General features: G+C 43.8%; 2 protein-coding genes across 6 annotated transcripts; one reads left to right on the top strand and one right to left on the bottom strand.

Annotated features, from left to right (window-relative positions):
- Nucleotides 1-126: 126 nt before the first annotated feature.
- ago1 (argonaute RISC component 1) lies at nucleotides 127-12,391 on the bottom strand. The gene is made up of 20 exons (XM_088387292.1): nucleotides 12,351-12,391; nucleotides 12,009-12,192; nucleotides 8,874-9,060; nucleotides 7,780-7,900; nucleotides 7,452-7,633; nucleotides 6,897-7,033; nucleotides 6,656-6,790; nucleotides 6,486-6,573; nucleotides 6,089-6,236; nucleotides 5,891-6,010; nucleotides 5,692-5,814; nucleotides 5,477-5,610; nucleotides 5,141-5,325; nucleotides 4,914-5,073; nucleotides 4,709-4,799; nucleotides 3,502-3,696; nucleotides 3,192-3,326; nucleotides 3,003-3,104; nucleotides 2,730-2,929; nucleotides 127-2,660 (listed from the first exon to the last, which is right to left on the bottom strand). Exons 2-20 carry the CDS (start codon nucleotides 12,031-12,033, stop codon nucleotides 2,552-2,554), a joined length of 2,577 nt encoding a protein of 858 aa, XP_088243418.1. The 5' UTR covers nucleotides 12,034-12,192; nucleotides 12,351-12,391; the 3' UTR covers nucleotides 127-2,551.
- Nucleotides 12,392-13,080: 689 nt separating this feature from the next.
- dhdds (dehydrodolichyl diphosphate synthase) lies at nucleotides 13,081-20,202 on the top strand. Of its 5 annotated transcripts, none has more exons than XM_088387375.1 (14): nucleotides 13,081-13,159; nucleotides 13,479-13,547; nucleotides 13,777-13,893; nucleotides 13,961-14,103; nucleotides 14,518-14,634; nucleotides 14,715-14,816; nucleotides 14,882-14,996; nucleotides 15,085-15,192; nucleotides 15,269-16,397; nucleotides 17,801-17,818; nucleotides 17,911-17,937; nucleotides 19,166-19,213; nucleotides 19,300-19,353; nucleotides 19,418-20,202. In XM_088387375.1, the coding sequence occupies exons 2-9, from the start codon at nucleotides 13,485-13,487 to the stop codon at nucleotides 15,512-15,514; spliced, it is 1,011 nt and encodes a 336-aa protein (XP_088243501.1). In that variant the 5' UTR covers nucleotides 13,081-13,159; nucleotides 13,479-13,484; the 3' UTR covers nucleotides 15,515-16,397; nucleotides 17,801-17,818; nucleotides 17,911-17,937; nucleotides 19,166-19,213; nucleotides 19,300-19,353; nucleotides 19,418-20,202. The 5 variants fall into 5 exon arrangements, with proteins under 5 accessions (XP_088243501.1, XP_088243503.1, XP_088243502.1 ...); XM_088387377.1 differs by having other exon boundaries at nucleotides 19,163-19,213; XM_088387376.1 differs by having other exon boundaries at nucleotides 17,798-17,818.
- Nucleotides 20,203-21,388: the final 1,186 nt, after the last annotated feature.

Here is a 21,388-nt window from a genome sequence, read left to right as displayed (position 1 = left end):
AGTGGTTAATTTTTAATTTGACCTCCAATTTAAAATCATATTAAGCCACCTTAAATTTGTTTACTTCATAATATTGTGCTAGTGTGCATAAGTGACCTGCAAGCGCGCACAAAGAATGACAGGACATTATTTAAAAAACAAATTTATTTTCTTCTTAAAAAATAACCCTCCCCACAGAGTTTCCATTACTACTATCACATAGAGAGCCAAAAGAGCGTAACGCTTCCAAGTCCTTTCATTCCAAATCTATTGGGAAGTGCTATGACAAGGATTGTTCTTGATCAGTGGCTTCGATATTGCTTAGTCAGATGGTGAGGCTGCCGGCTGTCGTACATACAATCCGAACCCCACAAATCCACCTGGCCCTACCGCTTGCCTGCCCGTCCGCCCCCTCTTGCAAGGTGCTTTGTGACTTCAGTGAGTGAGAACTGCATCTGGTTTCAGCGGTGCAAGGAACTGCCGCAAAACTTTGTATCATTATTATCTGGAGAGGGCGGAACGGACGAGACGGCGGGAGAGTACTGGCCCCCGAAAAACTGTGACAAGGCCTGGCGAGTGGTGAGCCAAAATACATAACAGGTTAATATCATATATTTATATGTACAAATCACCTTCAACACAATGACGGGTCAGTAAAACGTCGTACAAAGGCTTTTTTTTGGACAATATGCGAGTCCATAAATGTGATTTAAAAACCCCACAAACGCCTTTGGCGAGGTGACCAAGGTGGCATTTGGACCAAAGCCTCATTCACACAAATCTAATTGGCAAAAAGACACGACATTTCGAACCCTAGGCGAGATAAATTCGCATAACTGTCAGCGCTTTCAGAGCAAGAATTTTCCATTTTTGGAGGTAGTACCAGATCCGTAAGATTGGCGGCACCCACAGAAAAAGTGCTACTTTTTCCACACTACTAAAAAGTAAATCATTTGCAGATTTCTTTTTTGCCACTGAAAATGAATACATCTAACAAATAGTAAACAAGTGTGAAAGGGGCTTCGGTCTCCACAGACGAGTCACAATACTCAAGTAATGTGGTGGTGGGGGAGGGGGGCAGATTTTTGTAACTACTTCACAATTGAGGCAAACAGGCAGCGAAAAAAAGTGGCTCAGATAATCCAGTTTTACAACGTGTTCCATGCATTATTATTATTATCATATTTAAAAAGGCAGGGTGTATTAATAAGTGGTCGCAACTCCCTTATTCGTGCCACCCATGCACACGGAGCACCAAGGGAGATTGGCTGACACACAAAAAGGCAAGGTTTCCCAAACTGAGTCTATACATTTTCTTACACTAGGGGGCGCCAATCAGTTTTGCTCCATGCATTCAACTACTAGTACAGGGGTCAGAAAGCAATATGACATTGGCAGACTGGACCGCACTATTGTAACTCTGTGGCAGGTGCCATGGTGAAAAACAAAATAAATGCCTTTGACAAGTTTGGGAAACGCTGCGCTAAAGGATTGCGAAGCGATAAACGCGGTGATGAAGGTGACGATGACAAAGGATGAGTGTTGAGGAACAAGTGCATTTGAAGAGGGATAGTCTTGAGAGAGTGTGCTTCTGCTGTCTATGCGGTGAGGTAAGAGCTCATGTATAGCTATAGAAGTGTGCGACTTAGTGTACAAAGATGAGGCCATTTGGAAGTCATAAAAAAATCAATAAGTAAAACAAAAAGTGCCTTGTAAATCTTTAAAGAGCATACAGACAAAAATCATAAAAACGAGCTCCCTGTTGAAGTGCCTCCTTTTTCCATTGGTTGTTTGTTCTTTTTTTGGCTGGTTAATGATGCTGGTTCAGGTGCACGGGGTGCAAGTATCTTTTACACACCAGGGGTGGGCAACCTGCGGACCACCATTGCGGAAGAGGCAGGCAAAAGGTTCCCCGCCCCTGGCTCAACGCAAGGGTCCCTCTATTGTTATACTTTGCGAAGCCCTCTAAAGGCTCTAAGATATGCTACACCCACTTAGGAAAGTGAAAATGGCAGCCTAGACGCGCAGGCACCTACATGCTAAACGCTAAGTGCTAAAGTAGCTCAAGGCGGGTTTTAAAAAAAATACGAAACAATACAAGAAGAATAACATTATTTGTAAAAACAATAAAACAATGAAAGTAAGCAAAGGATACCCAATCCTTGTGATTTTGGAACTCTGGCATCGGGATTGGGTTAAAGAGGCAGCATTGTGCACCGCCTAATTTCCTCCATATTGCATACTTACTTGCGAGTGTGAAGGTAGTACACAATATTACATCATAATACAGACGAAAAAACTAAAACAGTCCCGGTCGAGTAAAAACAAAGAAACAATCGCAATAATAATAATAATAATAATATTCATAACCTTTTGAGTGCATGAGGCTGGAGAATGTTTTGAAGATTGGATCGATATGGCGGGCTGGCTGGCTGTGAGTGGGTGATGAGTCGTGGGCAGTCACACAGGGATAAGGGAAGAGGATGAGGTGGTCATAGTGGTGGAGAGCTGCGAGCCCACTTGGGCGTAAGGGACATGGCGAGGGGAAGTGGTGGCTGCCTTGCTATGCAGCTCAGGCGAAGTACATGGTCCTCAGGGTGTCATGGTGGATCTGGACCGCTTTAGCGAGCGCCTGGGGGTCCCGGCCGTTACTCTGACCTGACACGTGACTGCCCTCCCCGCTGCAAGCACAAGATCAACAGTAAGTACTTGATATCGGCAGATGCCAACGAGTCGGTCGTGTTCCCAACCTGTCGTGCTCTTTGTCCACAAGATGGTAGCGGGCGCGGAAGGCCACGAGGCGGGCGTAGTAGGCCGGCGCCGGGATGGACACCGAGCGGGTGCAGCGTACGTAGGTGTGGCACAACTGGTAGGTGAGGATCTGCAACTCGTCGGCCGTGAAACGATTGTCATCCCACAAGACGTAATAATGCGACGGCCGGCTCGTACCCTTGACGTGGACAAAAGGCAAATTGCATGAAATGTAGACTCCCATAAGGTTTTGTGGTGAATCATCAAACTACCTGTATGCCTGCGTGGCTACACAGGTAGAAGTCAAACTCAAAGGGGTGAGTGATGCTGGTGTCCACTGTAGTGCCAGCGGGTATGTTCCCGCTTTTTCCAATCTGGTAAAACAAAACAAGAAAGACGATACTATTAATAGGAAAAGGGTGAAAATGGTGGGGTCAGGCCCGAGAAAAAAAACAGCGCACCCTTTCAGATTTGTCGGCACAGAAGAGGCGCGTGTGATGGCGCTTCTGCACCACAATGTAAGTGATGCCAGGCTGGTAGTCCTTCTCCAGCTTGATGCAGGCGTCCCTGATGGCCAGCAGCTCATAGTGGAGAATCTGAAATAAAAATAAAAAACATTTTTATTTTTTCCCAATTACATAAAAACAAGGTAATGTGAAATATGTTGCTAACCAAAACAAAAACACTAGCACCACACATTTACAACCCTCTTGCGCAATTAGACACATATTTACAATAATTAGCATTTAAGTGGTCTCTCTCTCGCTCGACCTGCGGCAGTTGGCCTTCCGGAACGCCGTCCCTGTAGAAGATGATTCTGGTGGGCTTGAAGCGGGTGGACTTATAGAACTGGATGAGCAGCTCGCGCACCATGTAGGACAGATCCTCGATGATCTCCTGCCGAGGCCGCTGGACCCGCACAGTGGCGCAGTAGCGGCTGGGGTGGGCGTCCATGCTGCCCACCACCTACAAGAACCAACGAGAAGAACAAGGCAGCATTAGCACCTCTTGGTGGAAGCAAGGGAGCAAACGTTTGCACTCAAGGGCCATTTGGGATTTTTAAGAAAGAAAGATGAACCAGGTTTGTGTTGCTGATATATATGACAACAATACAAAAAACTATATTTTACTCTAATTTTTTAATTATAATTAATGTACTGGTAATGATCACCAATTAAACTTCTAAATGAATGCAACAAATATTGCAGGACTCTTTTCAATGTAAATGTCCGAAGAGGGCTCCTGATTTTTTTTTTTTTTTAACTTTGCCGATTGTTGATCCAGAACAATGCTCTCCGTGCAAATGATTTTTTTTCTTCCTCCCTCCTCACGCTCCCAAACCCAACATGTGATTCAAGCATCTGTCACTATCACTAGGCAACATGGCAACCAATCGCAGCTCGGCTGAAGTCAGCGGCGGCTGAGGGGTTGACGTCATCTCAATTTTTCAACGTGACTCAATGTGATGAGACATTTGCTTCCTTGTATCCCCTTACCGACGACACCTTCCTCATTCTCTGTTTTTTGTTCCCCTTCAGTTTAAGAAGATGCAACCTTTTATTGGTATCCGCCCATTTTTCCATTACTGGAACACGTGACTGACAGATGTCTCCTATTATCTCGATGATTCAAACAATAAATGCCACTAAATGTCAGTTTTTCCTGTGCAGACTACTTTTGCATTTAATGTGCAATAAACATGAAAATCTGAGCCTTATCTATCACATCAAATGGATCAATCATTGCCACAAATTATTTTCTGATTGCATCTTTGTGTTTTGTATCAGTATCAGTGCTGTTACAACAGTGGTAGCAAAAGGTTGACTACAGCCACGGAAATACGACGTTGAAACGCTAATGCTCGACTTGATACACCACGACATTGCGCTTATTAATTTCCAGCAGTAGCTGTAATTTGCCACTAGGTGTCACTATCGTTCTGGCAGCACCTTCCTGCTCACTTTCCGTTGACACTTACAGCAGTGATGGAGGGTTTCTTGCCGTCTCCAGCAGGAGGGTGCGTCACATCAGCTCCCAGGAAGATAACCGGCTGCTGGAACACCGCTGACCTGGGACAGGGAACACGACCCAACATGCATCCGTCATATAGGAGTTAAATATTAAGGAAATAGTTTTGAATTTCTTCAGCAAATAGTTTAGTATTTCAATGTAATTGGCTTTACCTTTGGTGCGGCACCAGGATGTTATTGATGCCTCCCAGCTTGACGTTAATCTTGAGGCAAAGGTTGGAGAGGGTCTGAGGGGACGTCTTGACCACATTCTTCACCTGGACGCACTGCGTGGCCATGCCCAGCAGGGTGTCTCCCACGCGCTTCACCTCCGCTGAAAGTGGAGATACGAAATCAACTCATACAGTTCACGTCGGGTTAAGATGACATCATCCTCGTACCGTAGACGGGAGTTTTGCCAGGCAGGATGACAATGATGAGCTGTAGCCCCGAGTAGGTGTTTTTCAGGTGTCTGAACATGGGCTCCACGCTGTCCGCTCCCTGCGCGTACTTGCAGAAGCACGGCTGGCCTTGGATGGGCATGCCGGCGTCCTTGGAGATCTTGCGTAACTGGTCCGTGAAGTTCCTTAGAGGACAAAATGATCATTCATTTGCCCTCTCTTCTCATACGATCCCTCAAAGTTTAGGATCATTTCAGACTTAAAGATGATTAAGCACATGGCACATTGACAGGTATGGGCAGTTTAAATGAGGCTGAGGCTAACTTTGGCACTTACTTCAGCACCTCCTCTCTGCATTGCTTCTGCGGGGCAAAGCAGGCAATGGCCCACACTTTGATCTCGATGCCATTGTAGAACTGCTTGCCCCGCATGTCCCACACGCCCTGATTTGGGGTGGCTATGGCTCGGTTCTGTCACGGGACACAACCAAAACATGTTCACCAGAGTGTTTTCAAAGTCGTGCCCCTGGTTGTTGTGGTCAAAATATTTACCCGTCCTCCGTACTGCAGGATCGGGGCTGGAAGCACTCTGCCCGTGACTTCAGCCATGTCGTCCTTCACCTTGATGCCAAATTCCTGGATGTAGGGGTCGAGGTTGAAGTTGGCGTTCTTCATCTGCAAGAGAACCAAAAGTCAGTCAGTTGGTCGTCGGAAGTGAAGTTAGCAATTCCAGCTAAGTGATTGGACTCACCAGCCGGCTGATCTCTTCCTGTCTATCGGGCGCCGAGCGAGCAGTCGCTTTGATCATGGTGGACGTCTGATTATCCGTCAGCTTCTTGATGCATCTTTGGCCCGCCACGATGTTGCACACCTGCCGCATTTGGGGCGGAGAGGTTTTTAAATTCGCTCATGATGGGAAAATCATCAGCACGTGATAGGCTTGACTCACCTCTAGGGGCAGATATGTGTGCTTCTGCTCCTGCCCCACTTGCAGGCAGGGCAGGTGGGGGTATTTTAACTGCAGGTTGTACTTCTGCTTGAAGTACTGGGCAACAGTGCATTCTACGGTCTGCCCGCTTTCGAGCTGGAGGGGGAACCTGTAAGAAACGTAAATCATATTTTTATTGACACACAATGTACTAGGAGGGCTATAAAAAAAAGCCAAATATAGATCCAGCTCTTGTACTGGATCTCGGAGAATAGCGCAGGTGTGCCTCATTTGTTCCTTTTGGTGGATGACTAACAAAGATGATCTTAAAATGACCTCAGCGTCTCTTCAAATGACAATTGTGGTTGCAGTGAGACATGGCACGCATCATCACCCTTATCATCATCATGGCACTTACGTCTGATGGCTGGCAGGACGTCGGGTGACATTGCATACACGGTACTTCCTCTTCATTTGCCCACAGTGGGTCACTTCCACCTTGAGGCCTGGCGAAGCGGGGTATACGAGACCTGACACTACTAGATATTTACGAATTATTTGCGTCGGCCGACGTTGAAAATCCCCCACCTTTGATCTCTTTGGTGAAGCGAACCCGCTGCGAATCGGTGAGGGTTTTGGGCTGCTCATCTATGTTGCGGATGTCCAGAACTTCGCACATAAATTCGATGACAGGTTGGGCTTTGTAGAAGGCAGTGGCAGACACTGGAGGGAGCCAGAGAACATTAGTGAGGAATCCAGACCACAGCACTCTATTTTTCTGGATTGGGGGTGGGGGGCTTTTCTAAGTTAGGGCCTTGTCACTCCTCACCGTCGATGTTGAGCATCATCTTCCACATGGCGGGCCGCACCGACTGGTGGAAGCCGAACCATACCTCCCGGCCACCGCCCAGAGGGTGGTAGTAGCCTTCTGGCGGGGAGAAGAACGAGCGGCCCACAGGAGTGTACCTAAATGGAAGTGTTGACAAAAACAATGAACCGTGTGAGTGTGAGACAGAGAGAGAGAGAGAGAGAGAGAGAGAGAGAGACAGAGAGAGAGAGAGAGAGAGAGAGAGAGAGAGAGAGAGAGAGAGAGAGAGAGAGAGAGAGAGACGACAGCATGAATTTATGTCATGTTAACACATGGCACATCACACATTATTTTTCATTGTTCTAAATTACTGGCAGGGCTCATATTTTTTCCCCCTGGAGTTTAGGAAGCTCTGCCAGAGTTCCAAATCCCTATTGGAAGCTCTAAAGTGCCTTCTCTTGTATAATAACAATAGAATACAAGTTGGTTGTTTTTGATTATCGGGTTGGAATTAAAATAACTAGTAACTGGGGAAAAAAAAATTCACCATAATCGATTCTTAAAATAATCGTATACCTCATAGAGGCCAAGTGACGCATGGCCACGTCCAGGGCTTGCACCGAGTCGAGGGGCACCTGTAGCCGCCCGCTGACCAGCGTCTCCTGCAGCAGGCGCCATGACACCTTGGCCAGCCAACGGATGGACACCTTGAAGATTCGGTCCTTGCCCTCCCCTGGGATGGTAACCTCGAAATCCACCTGGAATGAAATGAATTTCCTCAGTGTCTATTTTTAAATCAACATACTGAACCTGTTGGAATGAAATCGAGGCATATACAAGCAACGGTAATTTTTTTGGGAGGGCTCGATTTGGGTGGTGATGTGTTCTGGCAACACATTTATACCTTTTCACTGCCGATGGGCAGCGCCAGCACCGTGTAGATATTCTTCTTGCCGTCGTACACGGGCTTGCGGTCGCCAAAGAGCTGCGGCTTGAAGTGCTGCACCATGTACTCCACCACTTCCCTGCGGGGAGGTCATCAAACAAGCAGAAAAAAAAAGCGTTAACACGAGCCACCCATGACGCTCCGTCAGTTCAAGCCATCCCCTTGATCGTGGCGTGGTGCTCCATTGTGACGCGAGATGGCGGAATTATCAATTGTGCGTGACGCAGCTGCCATGGTCATGGGAGGAGGTGGGGGGAGGAGAGGACAAAAAAGAAGGAATGAAAGTGGGAGGAGGCAGGAGGTCATTTTTCAATACGCCAAAAGGGGGAAGGGTGCAGGTCAAAGGACGTGATCTTTGGATAGATTCTGGGTAGCTTTTATCTCAAAACCCTTGAGTCAAGAGGCAGTGAAGCTCAAAGGCTTTCCGGACTTTTAGAGGAAGGACACTAAGTTTTGCAGGGGTACGTTCATGCCACTTTTTTTTTTTGTCATCTTGAGTTGAAAATGCTGCAGAATTTAAGACACACTGGAAAAAAAAAAAGTTTAAGTCCTCCAAGTTGAGGAAGCGCTCCATTTGACCGATTTTAAATACTATATTCGATAATGAAACATTTCAAATAGGCCTGGCTTGAAACACAACATCACCAGAATTTAGCATTGTGAGAAAAGTTAATTGTTGTGGCTAAAACACCCCGCCCAGACAAAGATGGCTGAAATGAAAAAGGACTGTCAAGAGAGCTCAAGACAAGAGCGTCAGCAGATTACTCTCTTTTTCTTTCATGTTTGTTTACTGACACTGAAAGCACGAAGGTGACAAATCACAAACAAGACAGCTCCTTTTTTTTTTTCTTCTTTTAATTGATTTCATTGTCGTGGCTTTTTTTCCTAAGAGAACGAAAAGACGAAAACAAATAGCTTCCCCTGTAAGAGAAGCACATAATGGATCTTTTTCTATTTGTGTGTGAACTGGAGCAATTATTTTTTTCAGGTCAATGTTGGAAGACATTGGCTGCTTTACAGACACCACATCTGTCGTGGTCACTGCGACCTACCGGTTGACTCGCCGCGGGCACTTGTCCGGCTTAATGTCCACCTCGTAGTGGTAGACGTCCATCTTGGGGATTTCCACCTCGAAGTAGTTGGCCAGCAGTTTGATGGGCTTGCCCACAGTGCCCATTCCTGGCCGACGCGGGGCATGGAACACCTGCTGCAGGGGTGGGGGGAAGACCCCCATGGGCACTGAGGACAAAATTAGTGGGAGAAAGAAAGGATGTGAGATTTTGTTTGACTGCTACTACCTTTGTTGGGCCAAACTCATTTTACAAAAATTCAGGACTCACGGTAAAATCTGAAATTCTAAGCAGGACCTTTCCAGGCATCCCTCAAATATAAACTTCAAATTCCCCAAAGCCATTTTTCTTCAGAGATCTCCAAATTTCAGGCCTCAAAGAGTTTTTTAAGCAAAATGAAATTTGGTTAGCATGTCTATCACGAGCAGACCCACAAAAATTTCAGAAGAGCCATTCCCAAAAATGAATGTCAAGTCTGCCATTTAACCGTAACCCTCATAGCTACACCAAAATTCCGCCCCAAAACCCAATTTTACATTGCAATACGAAATTCTGTATTTATATCTACTATCAAATGTCAAACCTCCATGCCCAAAAGAATTTTCAGGTGGTTTAGTCATTTCCTGGAGTCCTTGTCTTTGAAAGTTGGTCCAATTGCTTTGCCAACTTGTTTTTACTAGTCAGATGGGTGAGGCAAGACTGTGAAAAATTGGTGCTCTCATAACTGGATGTGGGCAGAGCACAGTGCTCAAATTTGGGGACTGCCCACAAAACACCAAACCAAAAGAAAACCAATGTCAGTATCAATACATCTGGGGTGGGAAGTTTAGCAGTAACTCCTGCTTGCGAGGGGCCCCCATGTCTTAACCCCTCAAGTCCCCAGAGAACCCCCCTACACACACACACACACACACATACACACACTCACTTACTCGCGCCACCGTCAACAACAAAGACCCCAGCTGCCCCGTTCCTCCCTCTGAGACGTATAAACAACACCGGGTGGCTTGACGGAGGGGAGTGCCCTCAGAAAACACGGGATAGCCTCCCCATCCCGCCGCACCCCCTCGGCATTCCCAGCCTCACCATGGAGACGCCACAGCAACACGGCATTGTCATGGATATCAGAAAACCTGTGTGTGAGTCTGTGCGTGAGGAAGGTTGGGGGCGCCTGTTGGATGAAAGGAAGAGCCGAGACCTTGGCCTCTTGGGTCCTGTGGGGAGCATGTTCCCACATCAGGCCAACCTGGAAAGGCCCTTCTTTAAATAACTCCAAGGGATTTCCTCAAGGTAAAACCTACATGGCACGTTGCGTAAATGCGCGTGTGTGTGCGCGTGTGTGTGTGCGTGTGTGTGTGCGTGTGTGTGTGTGTGTGTGTGTGTGTGTGTGTGCGTGCGTGCGTGCGTGTGTAAACTAATGCCCTTGCATGTGGGCAAGGAGAGCGATCGCTTTTACATGGATTGTCTGCTAATGACAAAACTAAAATTAATTTCTCTTTATCTTCAAATGATACCTTTCCAATAAACTACCCCAACTCACAGCGAAAGTTTCAAATTGTAAATATTTCCAAAACCTGTATTGTAGATTTGATCGAAAATCTTCATTCGCAGGCAGAGATTGTCATGAGGGCCCGGTATTATGCAAATTAGCCACACTGTTGCGTCACAATCCATAAAAATTCAGAGAGCCTCGCTTACAGACACGTTTTAAGAAATAACCAGACATTAGCTTTACTTGGTAGTTTAATTTCACATTTGGTAGGTGGGCAGACAACCCAGAAAGCTAAATATTTCTATTTATAGCAAGTCAAGTCCATTTTACACAAAATGTTCAGTTTAAAACTAATCATGACAAGGGCCAGCGTAACACGGGGTCAGACCACAGTGGTGCCTTAATTTACATTTGTGACTCAAAACTCTTAGATCTCAAATCCTCATTTGTCAATGAAGTGTGCCATTAATACATTCAAGCTCCCCCAAAACACCAACGAAATGTTTTGACAATAAAGTATCTGTTAAAGAAACAGTGTTCAGCTTTGTTTTTGAAAACACAGTGATAAGATACTAAAATAGAATGTAGACAATTACACTATTTGTGCATTTTGATTATTCAATGGAGACTGCGCTACTCCTGGTGTGCACATCATGGCTACTAGAGGGTAGTACAACACAGAGGATAAAAATACACACACAAAAACACACTTAAGCTAAACTAGGATGCAGTAATAGGTTGCTTTCTACAGAAGAAAATATGCCTCAGAGTATTGTACCATTCTATTATTGCATTGTACACTGAGCCAGTGAACTTTCATAAGGCATAGTTGTGTGTTTTGCTTAAATACACAACACGTAATAGCAATTTTAAGTTTGATTTTAAGGTAAACCTGCACTTCTATTTCTATTGGATTGCTGAAAATGAAACTTCTACATTTAGGGTTCTCATTTGCATGTTGCCACATTTAATTAAAAAGGACTGCACTTGACCATACTGCCACTAGGATGTAACCTACCGGCCAATGATGCTCCAATTCAATTTTTTGTCATGAACTCTCTAAATAATAGACCACTACCTAAAACACTATAATCAAATGCTCTTTTAAATCATCCCACTCTACGCACACACGCGCGCACACACGCACACGCACACACACACACACACACAATAGGCAACTTCACAAATACTGAGGTGGGGCCCCCAAAGAGCCTCCCTACACATAAATTAACCTAAAACCAAGCCGTGTAATACATATGCAGTCATATGTCTGGAACTCGGAATTATTAATGATAAAACACTAAGTGAGAATCAGAAAACTGTCAATGATCGGAGAGGAGGGCAGCCAGGGCTACTCGCATAGCTCAGCCAGATGCTGCCGGTGGAAGGCGGGCTTCATTCCCACGACCTAAGGGGACGCCCACACCCCAGCGGATGGTCAACACCGTGTAAGAGGCGATAAATGGGAAGAAATTCCCTTAAGAGTCCCTCCTTCCTTGTGTCTCCCTTCACGCGGTTGTTATCAACCAACTAGCCGGGGCCAGGCGACCATAGCTCGCCTTTTTCTTCCACAAACATAGATGCAATAGTTTTTTTTTAAGCGAATAATTTTGAAATATACATACCAGCGCCAGACGGTCCCGGCTCCATCCCATTCACTTAGCTGCGCGGGTACAAACTAGCTAATCCAGGGTGGTGTGGCCGAACCACCGGCCCCTTCAGGTTGGAAGGCAGCCCCCTCCTCACGCCGTGATGTCTTCGTCCCTCCTCGGTGTGTTGGACCCCCTGCTCTGAGCTCCCCCTGCCCCCCTAAAAAGCCCCACCAGATGAGTTGCGAGGTTTTCAAAAAAAAAGAAAAAAAAAAAAAAAAAACCAAAGGGGCGATAACTGCCCGCCGGTCCGGTGTTCGACCCCCGCTTGTCTCCGGCTGCCGTTTGTCGCTACGGTGTCGCTCCCCACCAACCCACCTCGGGATTGAGCCGACGGTCCGCGGCGCTGGGGTGCCTCGAGCGGTGTGTTGTGGCTCGTCCCCGCCGAACAAAAAAGGCCACCCCCCTAAGTCCCCCACCACCCCAAAAAATTAAAAAAAAGAAAGAAAGAAAATCTCAAACTTCTTCTCTGCCATCAAAACTGCTGGAGAACTTACTGACGTACCCTGGTGGTGGAAGAAGAAATTGCATTGCAGGTTCACCCGAAGTAACCCGTTTTTAAATTGTACGTAAATTACGTTCGCGTAAACTGCGTAAATGGGAACGCGACGCAGTCCATTACCCTCCATTAACGTAAACGAAGGTCCTCTTAACTGTACAAAATTTCAATTTAATGGCAATAGGGCAAAAGCCAATAAATGAAATGTAATAAATAATCATTGTCACCATTATTCATCATTTATCCATCAATCTAGATAATAAACAAATCCGGGGAAAATGTATATTACACCCGGACATTAGGATAAGTGCTTCAGGTACTCTCGATAAATTTAAGGGCAACAGCACGTGTGAAAAAAATTATGAAAATCTAAACAATAATTAAAATTGAGCTGAAAAGAAAATATACATCAACAAAAACACACGCCTTTTTAGAAAAAGTAATTATTGACGGGGTTTTGTTCCTTATAATTTTTCAAGTCAGTTTGTATTGTAGCATAAACTGTCAGTTTTATGCGATTAATTATTATTTCCCCCCACAATATCGATAAAAACGATCCTCCAACGTGACAGGAAGTTGGGTGACGTCACCTTGTCCAATACGGAAGCGGTCGTCAGCGTAAAAAACGGTGAGTTGGAAGCCTGGCAAAATCTTTGGGAAATCTCGTCAATTTGTAATTACAGTTCCTATATCGTCTCTAGTTTGGGTGAATGTCGATGTCTACAGCGAAAGAAGCATTTTTGACGACATTATGTCAGCGCGTTTGTGTTGCCGTTGTTCAAGCAATTAGCCGCGATTGAGCGCATGTTTCGTGAAACATTGCAGCGGGATGACATTTCACTGGAAAATCCTACCACTCCAATCCATTACCATTAGAAAGAGATTTACTCATTTCTATTTGTTTATGGGCATTTTCCCTTCTTTTTCCCCCCCAAACTCCCTCGCAGCCGACCATGTCGTGGATAAAGGAGGGCGAATTAAACCTGCTCGAGAAAATTTCAGCCAATATCCTCAAGGTATGCTCGGAGAAAAAAAAATCCTCTTCTTGGATCGCTCTATTGATGCAGAATGCATTTAAAATATCCATTGTGATGTAAAATATTTGTTGCAAAGGCAAATAAATCGAAACTTTTGGTGCAAAGCTTGTTTTTTATAAATATATATGTATATATTATTTGAGAATATAGAGTCTTTTGCAAAAATATGATTTTGTAACAAGTGACCCCGTGCTCCTTCCCCTCCAAGGCGGGCCCCATGCCCAAACACGTGGCCTTCATCATGGACGGCAACCGTCGCTTTGCACGCAGGAAGAACATGGAGCGCCAGGAAGGACACATGCAGGGCTTCAACAAGTTGGCAGAGGTGAGCAATGCAGACATATGTGAGTGAAGAATTCTTGTCATGTGAACAGTCCTCACTTGTCTTCCAGACACTTCGCTGGTGTAAGCATCTGAACATACAGGAAGTGACCGTGTACGCCTTCAGCATCGAGAACTTCAAGCGCACTAAGGACGAAGTAGACGGCCTGATGGAACTGGCCAAACAGAAATTTGAAAGACTTTTGGATGAACGGTGAGTTACCTCTGTACCAGCAGAATATTTATATTTGAATAGTCAAAAAAGATACAACTGGTTTATGAAACAAATTTGAAGCTTCATTTTTCCATCACTTCAAAATGGTCCCCACGCATACCGTCAGTCTGTGTTGATGCTCCATTTGTATTGAAGAGTCTGTTCTTTGAAGGCTTATAATTACAGGAAAATCTGTACTAATTTCCATTAGCCTGTTTATGGTGTTTTGCAATATATGTTAGCATTGAGCTAGCAGTTTGGTCTAAACTAAGCCATCCCCTCTGGCTTTGAAATGAGGAAATGAAGATGAGCATGCAGCATGTGATGTTGGGTTTTTTTTCCCAATGAATCAGTGAGTGCTGTTTGTGCTTTATGAATGAGACGCTGTGTATTTTAATGTTCTTTCAACCACAGGGAGAATCTGGAGAAGCATGGAGTTTGCATCCGGGTGCTTGGCGACTTGAATCTGCTGCCGTTGGATCTCCAGCAACTCATCGCCAAAGCCGTGCTCGCCACACGAGCTCACAACAAGTACGCTGTCGTCTCCCTTCATTAAGTCTTTTTTTTTTTTTTTTTTGAAAAAAAGGTTTTGAAATACTTTTTTTTCACAGGTGCTTCTTGAATGTGTGTTTCGCCTACACGTCACGATATGAAATGACCAACGCGGTGAGAGAGATGGCTTGGGGGGTGGAGCAAGGACTGATTCAAGCCAGGTAATGTCCGCGCTTTGAAATGTCAACTTTTACGTGACTCAATTGAACGCGCTTGTGTATGTTAGCGACGTGTCCGAGGCTCTGCTGAGCGAATGTCTGTACAGCAACAATTCTCCTAATCCCGACCTGCTCATCAGAACCTCGGGCGAAGTGCGCCTCAGTGACTTCCTACTCTGGCAGGTTAGGATGACAAAGACTTTTCATTAATTTTTTTTATCTGGAGTATTGATTTGTTTTTTTGTTATCCCCCTTCCCTCTTCCTACTCAGACATCCCACACATGTTTAGTGTTCCAGTCAGTGCTGTGGCCCGAGTATTCCTTCTGGAATTTATGTGAAGCAATTCTCCAGTATCAAGTCAACCACAAATCAATTCAGGTGATGCTTCGGGTTTTTTTTTTCTTCACAATTGTGTCTGTTCTACAATACTGTACCTAAAATGTTCACATTCCAGAGCGCACGAGACATCCATCGAGCGCACGAGGCGTTGCAGCAGCTGGAGGCGGACCGCGCCTCAGCCTGCTCCACCGAGTACCTGCAGCGCCACGGCAACGGGAAACCCGCCGACGCCAGCCGTAGGCAGGAGGTGTTGTCACACTACGCCGCTCAACGCCAAGAGCGAGTTCGTCACTTCCTGGAGGCGCTCGCGCACAAGCGGGACTCTTTCTTTACTGACTTGTGTAGCGGTGTGGCAGCGTAAGAGCGCCTCGTTGTGCACCTCCACCTCTTCTTACAAGGGCTTCTTCTGCTCAGTGTCCAGAAGGGGGCGACATCAACCCCTATGGGGCTATAGAGTTACTGGCATATTTATAAATGTAGATTCAAATGGAAAAAAAATAAACAGCTAATATGCGTCTGGTCAAAATGTAGTTGAAGATGTTAATCATCGTTGAATGCATGCTGTGGTTTGTGGAGTGAGCGCTGTGCCGTTGTAATTCAGTTGATCAATGGTGTCAGTGATGTGATGTTGGTGACATAACTAAATTTTGACCAGTTTTATCAAAGATTAAAATAATTATTGATTGTCAAGCTATAGGCTTTGGTTCTTATCGTTTCAGGCAGGATTTGGTTTTAATGTTGTATGGTGAAATTTGATGAATTCCTCAGTTGATCTTAATATTTGCATTTATATTCGGATATTTACTGCTTTTATTTAGTTTATTCGATTTAATTATTTGTTTTAATATATTTTCCAGCTGCAAATACACAAACTGTACAAGACGTTGCATTACTGTGACACTAGCACGACCCCTTGAGGAGCTGGTCGGCACGTCCAACGAGACCCTCGAAGATCCTCCCCCTACCATGTTTTGCTTTCGACACGAAAAGGGAGGGCGCCCGTAGCCATGTGACACATCGACATCCAATGACAGCCGGTGCTATGTCTAACTGGTTAAAACTGGTTTGGCTCTTATATTTCATGGTATAAACTAGAAAAACATTGCTTTGCCATATACATACGCCATTTCAAGCAGCTCCCCTGTCTGCACAGCACATAAACCCCTTTGTGAGAAGGAAAAAAACAGTTTCACACGTTTTTTTTTTTTGCAATTTTTGTCTGCGACGACATGGCAAAAGCAAAGGTAGGATTTTTTTTTTTTTTTACTCGCCCACAGAAAGGTTTATGTCGTTTTCCGTTTTTGCGTATTTTATTTTAGAGTGAAGGTTATGTGAGGTTGTCCGCTTTCGTTTGTGGAAACGTCATCGCCATGACAGCCAGCCGTGGCGCGCATACTGCGCAAACCTGCAGCCTGCTGCAAATAAACGTCGGATTATCTTAGATAAAAACCAGGCAAAAAAATATTTTAACAATTTGCATGTGAATAATAACTCCATATGTGTTGTGTTTACGTTTTTGTTATGTTTTTTTTTAACCATTTGCGAAAAAAAATGACAACTTTTAGTGTAATTTGTGCGCCAAATTGTACGCAAATATGTGCAATGTGTTGACATTTACGTAAGCCTGACAGTTAACTGTCCATCAAAATGTATGTTTTGAGCGCGGAGATCGTGGTGGGGGAGGGGAGGCGATGTGACGTCTTTTTTTTTTCACCCCCCCACCCCATGCGCTCCTAGTTTGTTTTTGTTCAGCGTTGTATTTTTTTTAAAGCGAGAAAAATTACACAATTGCATCAAAACGCACATGTTGATATGTGTTTTGTATTCGAATGACGTATTGTTTTTGATGCCGAGCCTCAGGAGCAGCCATTGGGCAGTTTGATACGAATCGAGTCACTTCCGGGAGTTTTGGGTGGGGTAGTTGGTTTTAAAACTGCCTCTTTTCTCGTTGCTTTTATTCGAATTAGTTTGCAACCCTTCGATGTGATAATTGTGCAAAAATTCACTAGTTTTCTCGTTTGAACGGCAGTAATTTCGACAGTTTCTCTCCGCGGTTCGCTCTTCTACTTGCGCCTACATGCAGGGGGCGGGGGGGAAACAAAGGGAACTGTCATGGCGCCAACGCGTTGTCATAGCAACTGGTCCCGCCCCCTCTTGATTTGAATTCAAATATGAGCGGGAAGGTCAATAGCATCCCCGTTCTTTAACATTTTCAGGAAAACACAACAAATGAAATAAATTCAGTTTGTCGATTTGAATAGATACAACCATTATAGTGTGAACCTAATTTTAATAGAAATTGTGACAATACAGTTGTGGAAGTTGCTTTAAAGGCGCAGAAAACGAGCTGAAAACTTCTCACATTCAGACTCTGTGAGCCGTGTTTATTAACTGACAAAATAACATCCAATGCGCATGACAGAAAAAGCCAGCAACGGTAAACGTCACCGGAACTCTTAAAGGGACTGCAACTATAAATTTAATCAGAACGTCATAACAGAACACACATGATAAAGTGAATTATGTCGTCCTTGGAGAAAGCACTACACCTGGCTATTAGGCTAATAAACTGTTTGAACTGTAGCAATTATATGTTAATTATGATATTTAATGAATACGTTTCTTGTTTACCCCTCCCACCCAGCAGTCAAGTGGGACCATTGAGGTTTGTTACGTTTTTATTTAATATAAAGGCATCATTTTCTAAATGAGAATCGCTACATTAAGGTTACAATTTTGCATTCTTTCACTCCACAGAGACGGTGTTCCCCACGCCTGTTATTGGTGGGTTGCAGTCACTCGAACAACAGACATTTGAATGATTCCCCCTGTTTTATTTTGATTGTTCTTTGTGTTTTCTGTCTTATAGCCATACAGGCATTTATTCATACTATATATACTAAGCCCCGAGATTCAACAATGATAATAATACTAAGATAATGGAATCAGTTTTCGTTACAAACTGACAGTAAATTTGTATTGGGTAATTCGGCTTGCTGTTTTAACAGAGGGATCTTGCCCTGAATGTTCTGAGCTTCTGTTTACATGCCAACAGCTGATATGGAACTTAAGACCTGATCAACTGCGCCCCCTGCTGGTTGCAGCTTAGCAATGTGCTCCCGTGTGTGTGTGTGTGTGTGTGTGTGTGTGTGTGTGTGTGTGTATGTATATATGTGTGTATATACATTATACATATATATAAGTGATGGTCGATGAGGCGTCGTGAAGCGTTTCGACACATTGCCAAACTGTATTGATACTGTGTCGATACTGTGTCACTGAGTGCTGACACCTGCTGGACCTTAAATATACTACAAGCAACCGAGTTGACAGACTCAACTGACACTGATTTGATGACCTAGTATATACATTAATTAATTTAAGTAATTATATTGTATTCTTTCACTTATTCATTTAAATTTAAAATATATTTTAGTTTTTAGTTACAGTCAATCAATAATGTGAACATGTATCATAACATGAAAATCTAAGTGAACGTGTCGTGAAAGAGGATGCTTGTGCACTGGGATTTGTTTTTTGTTTTTGTTTTTTTTTACAAATTTTTATTTAAAACAATAAGTTTTTCCAATGTTTTGAAATTGAGCCTGTTGCGCTTTTTGGACGCAATTTCTCCAGCCGTTGAAAACACCCGCTTACACGGCACAGATGAGGCTGGAGTGCAGAGAAATTGCAATGCAAGCCGGAAGAAGTTTGGGTAATAGGTCTTTTGATTGTCCCAGTATCTGACTTGGGGCTGCTCCATAATTCTTGATAACTTCGAGGATGAACCGCAAAAGAGCAGATATTGTTTTGGCAGATCCATCCCGTTGACAATGCGCTTCCTTGACATCACTAATATATATATATATATTCAAGCTTTGCATTATTAGGATTAATTGTTTTACATCTAGGCTTGATTTTTAAGAACTATGAATAAAAACTTACATACATAAGAATGGTATTTGCCCGACTCCTAAAACAACTTGTGCAAACGATTATTGTCATCCAGCAGAAACCCAAACCCGCTCCAGTGGAAGTCAAGAAGAAAGCTACCACCAAGGTATCGATCCCACCACTTTTTCCTCCCCTTTTCAATATTTAAAATGCTTTACTGTGAGTTACTAATGACAAATTGTTGTGTTGTAGAAGGGATCCAAAGCAAAAAAGACCAAGGCAGAGAACGGCAGCGCCAAGGCTGAGGTATTGATGATTGCTAACTCAATCTATAGTAAATATAAAATCTTGAATAAATTGTGACCCACAGGAACCCAAGGCCGACGCCGCGGAATCCAAATGAGTTGACGTCGACATACTCGCTATACCTACTTCTCACCCTTGTCCCCCTCTCCCCTTTCCTGTGTACTTGGTGATTGTACAGTTTGAAATAAGTATTTTTTACCAAGTTTTATATTACAAATGTCCGTTATTAGGTTTGCCATGCACTTGATGTAACACATGGTGTTCACACGAAGCTTACTCATATCTATTTTGGAATTTCTTACACCCTCCACCCATTGTTTGTACCTCATAGCTATCCGTCGCGCTTTGTCTCCTTTCAGTCTTTTGTTTTTATTTTTTTAACTGCTGAATATTAGATTACATTTTTTCAAACATGAGGCAGCTATTAAAAGAAAAAATAGTCACAACTTAACAAGAGTTTTTGAAACACTGTATACAGTATTGTTAAAAAGATCTGTCGTCCTCCTCAGGAGATGTGTATCATTTGAATTGAAAACACCCAATGAAGAAACTTCCTCATTAGCCAGTGCTTCTCAATTATTTTCTGTTAAGCCCCACTAGGAAGAAGAAAATACCCCCCCAACTCCCCTCAGTTACTATAAATATAAATCTTCTGTCTATTGAAATAAGTACACCTTTGCATATTGTATCTTAACATATTTCCAGGGGTCACACATGCCCCCACCATCGCAACGCGCCTCCCACGGGAGCCCGCCCCACTATTTGAGAAGCACTGCCATAAGCTATGTTGATGACTCCGATGGTTAATCTAAATGTTGCTGAAATAAAACATTTTTAAAAAGCTCTTAATCCACTTTGTATTTCAATCCTCCTTTGCGCCAACAGAGAAAGGTGTCTTACCACTTTTGATGAGACACGTGTTGTTCTCATTTTGGCCACTAGATGGAGCGCTCAATTATCACAGATTGGGGGAATTGGGTCAAATATGACACATACTGTTGTGAAAACAATTACGTTGCCAACACTAAAGACTTTTACCCTTTTTGTGTACTTTACCGCACTCGTGGCGATAAGCAGAGGGAACGATACACAATGTACACGTGTATGTATAGGAAGATGTGGCGGCGTAGCAGTTAACACACAGTTTGTCATTTGCAAATGACACACCATTAGAAGAGTAAACATTACCTATAATAATGGTTAAAATTCTAAATATTCTTTAAACTATGTTCCCAAATACACTCATCGTCCTGCAATATTGCCTTAAAAAAATAAATGGCTTAAAAATGGATTGGATTAAAAAGTCGAAGCACCACAAGTAAGGACAAGTCTTTATTTTTTTAATGTGGAACATGTAGGTTGTTTTTTTTTCATTCAACGATCTTCACCTGTTTGTCTCCACTTTTATTGGGTCACTTTCACAATTTTGTTTATGGGCCACTATGTACAATATGCCATGTGAATGTTGCAAATGCCAACACCTTGGGTTTGCATCGCAGCCTATGGAAGGAGACAAAATGTTCCAGTACATACAATGCACATGTATGTGAGGGGGTGGGGGAGTAGTGGACGAGCTCATTTTCTCAGACAAGAGGGGTGTACTTATTGCAACTGTATGGCGACTCCTGGTGTTTGGAGTCTCACCGCCCCTATTCAGCATATAGAACACATCTACCCGGCCCAGAAAACTCAATGCCCTCTCGCTGTACCGCTTCTATAAGGTTCAAACCCCACGCCTGCCCTTCCTGCATCCCAATAAAAGTGACAGCCAAGAATAATCTCTGGTAAGAAAAAATATTCGGTTAATTAAATAATGCAGACAAAGGTGAGGGGGGGAATGTGGATTATTTTGGGCGTCAATGCTTAATTGCCCCACTCACGGTCAATATCTTCAATAGGTTGTTTCCATTGTAACTTGAATCAATCAATTTGTGCAAACGGCATGTTTTTGTTGCATGAAAAATGTCAAGAATGTGCGTTTGTTTGCTAGGAAACATGCATAAAAGTGGTTCCAGCGGAACTTGAGCCAAATACA

Source organism: Syngnathus floridae, chromosome 10 (genome assembly GCF_059516105.1).
Source record: "Syngnathus floridae isolate MCC-2025c chromosome 10, RoL_Sflo_1.0, whole genome shotgun sequence".
Lineage (NCBI taxonomy): Eukaryota > Metazoa > Chordata > Actinopteri > Syngnathiformes > Syngnathidae > Syngnathus > Syngnathus floridae.
The sequence above is the reverse complement of the archived record's forward strand: the minus strand, read 5'-3'. Positions and strand labels throughout refer to the sequence as shown.

What these genes read in the sequence shown, in the direction of transcription:
- ago1 (XM_088387292.1), bottom strand. Translation starts at nt 12,033, where the DNA reads ATGGAGCCGGGACCGTCTGGCGCTG. An exon ending in AGGAAGAGATCAGCCGGCTG is followed by an intron (nt 5,815 to 5,890) that starts GTGAGTCCAATC and finishes GTTCTCTTGCAG; the next exon opens with ATGAAGAACGCCAACTTCAA. An exon ending in ATCCTGGTGCCGCACCAAAG is followed by an intron (nt 4,800 to 4,913) that starts GTAAAGCCAATT and finishes TCCCTGTCCCAG; the next exon opens with GTCAGCGGTGTTCCAGCAGC.
- dhdds (XM_088387379.1), top strand. Translation starts at nt 13,485, where the DNA reads ATGTCGTGGATAAAGGAGGGCGAATTAAACCTGCTCGAGAAAATTTCA. An exon ending in GAAAGACTTTTGGATGAACG is followed by an intron (nt 14,104 to 14,517) that starts GTGAGTTACCTC and finishes TTTCAACCACAG; the next exon opens with GGAGAATCTGGAGAAGCATG. An exon ending in CAAGGACTGATTCAAGCCAG is followed by an intron (nt 14,817 to 14,881) that starts GTAATGTCCGCG and finishes TGTGTATGTTAG; the next exon opens with CGACGTGTCCGAGGCTCTGC.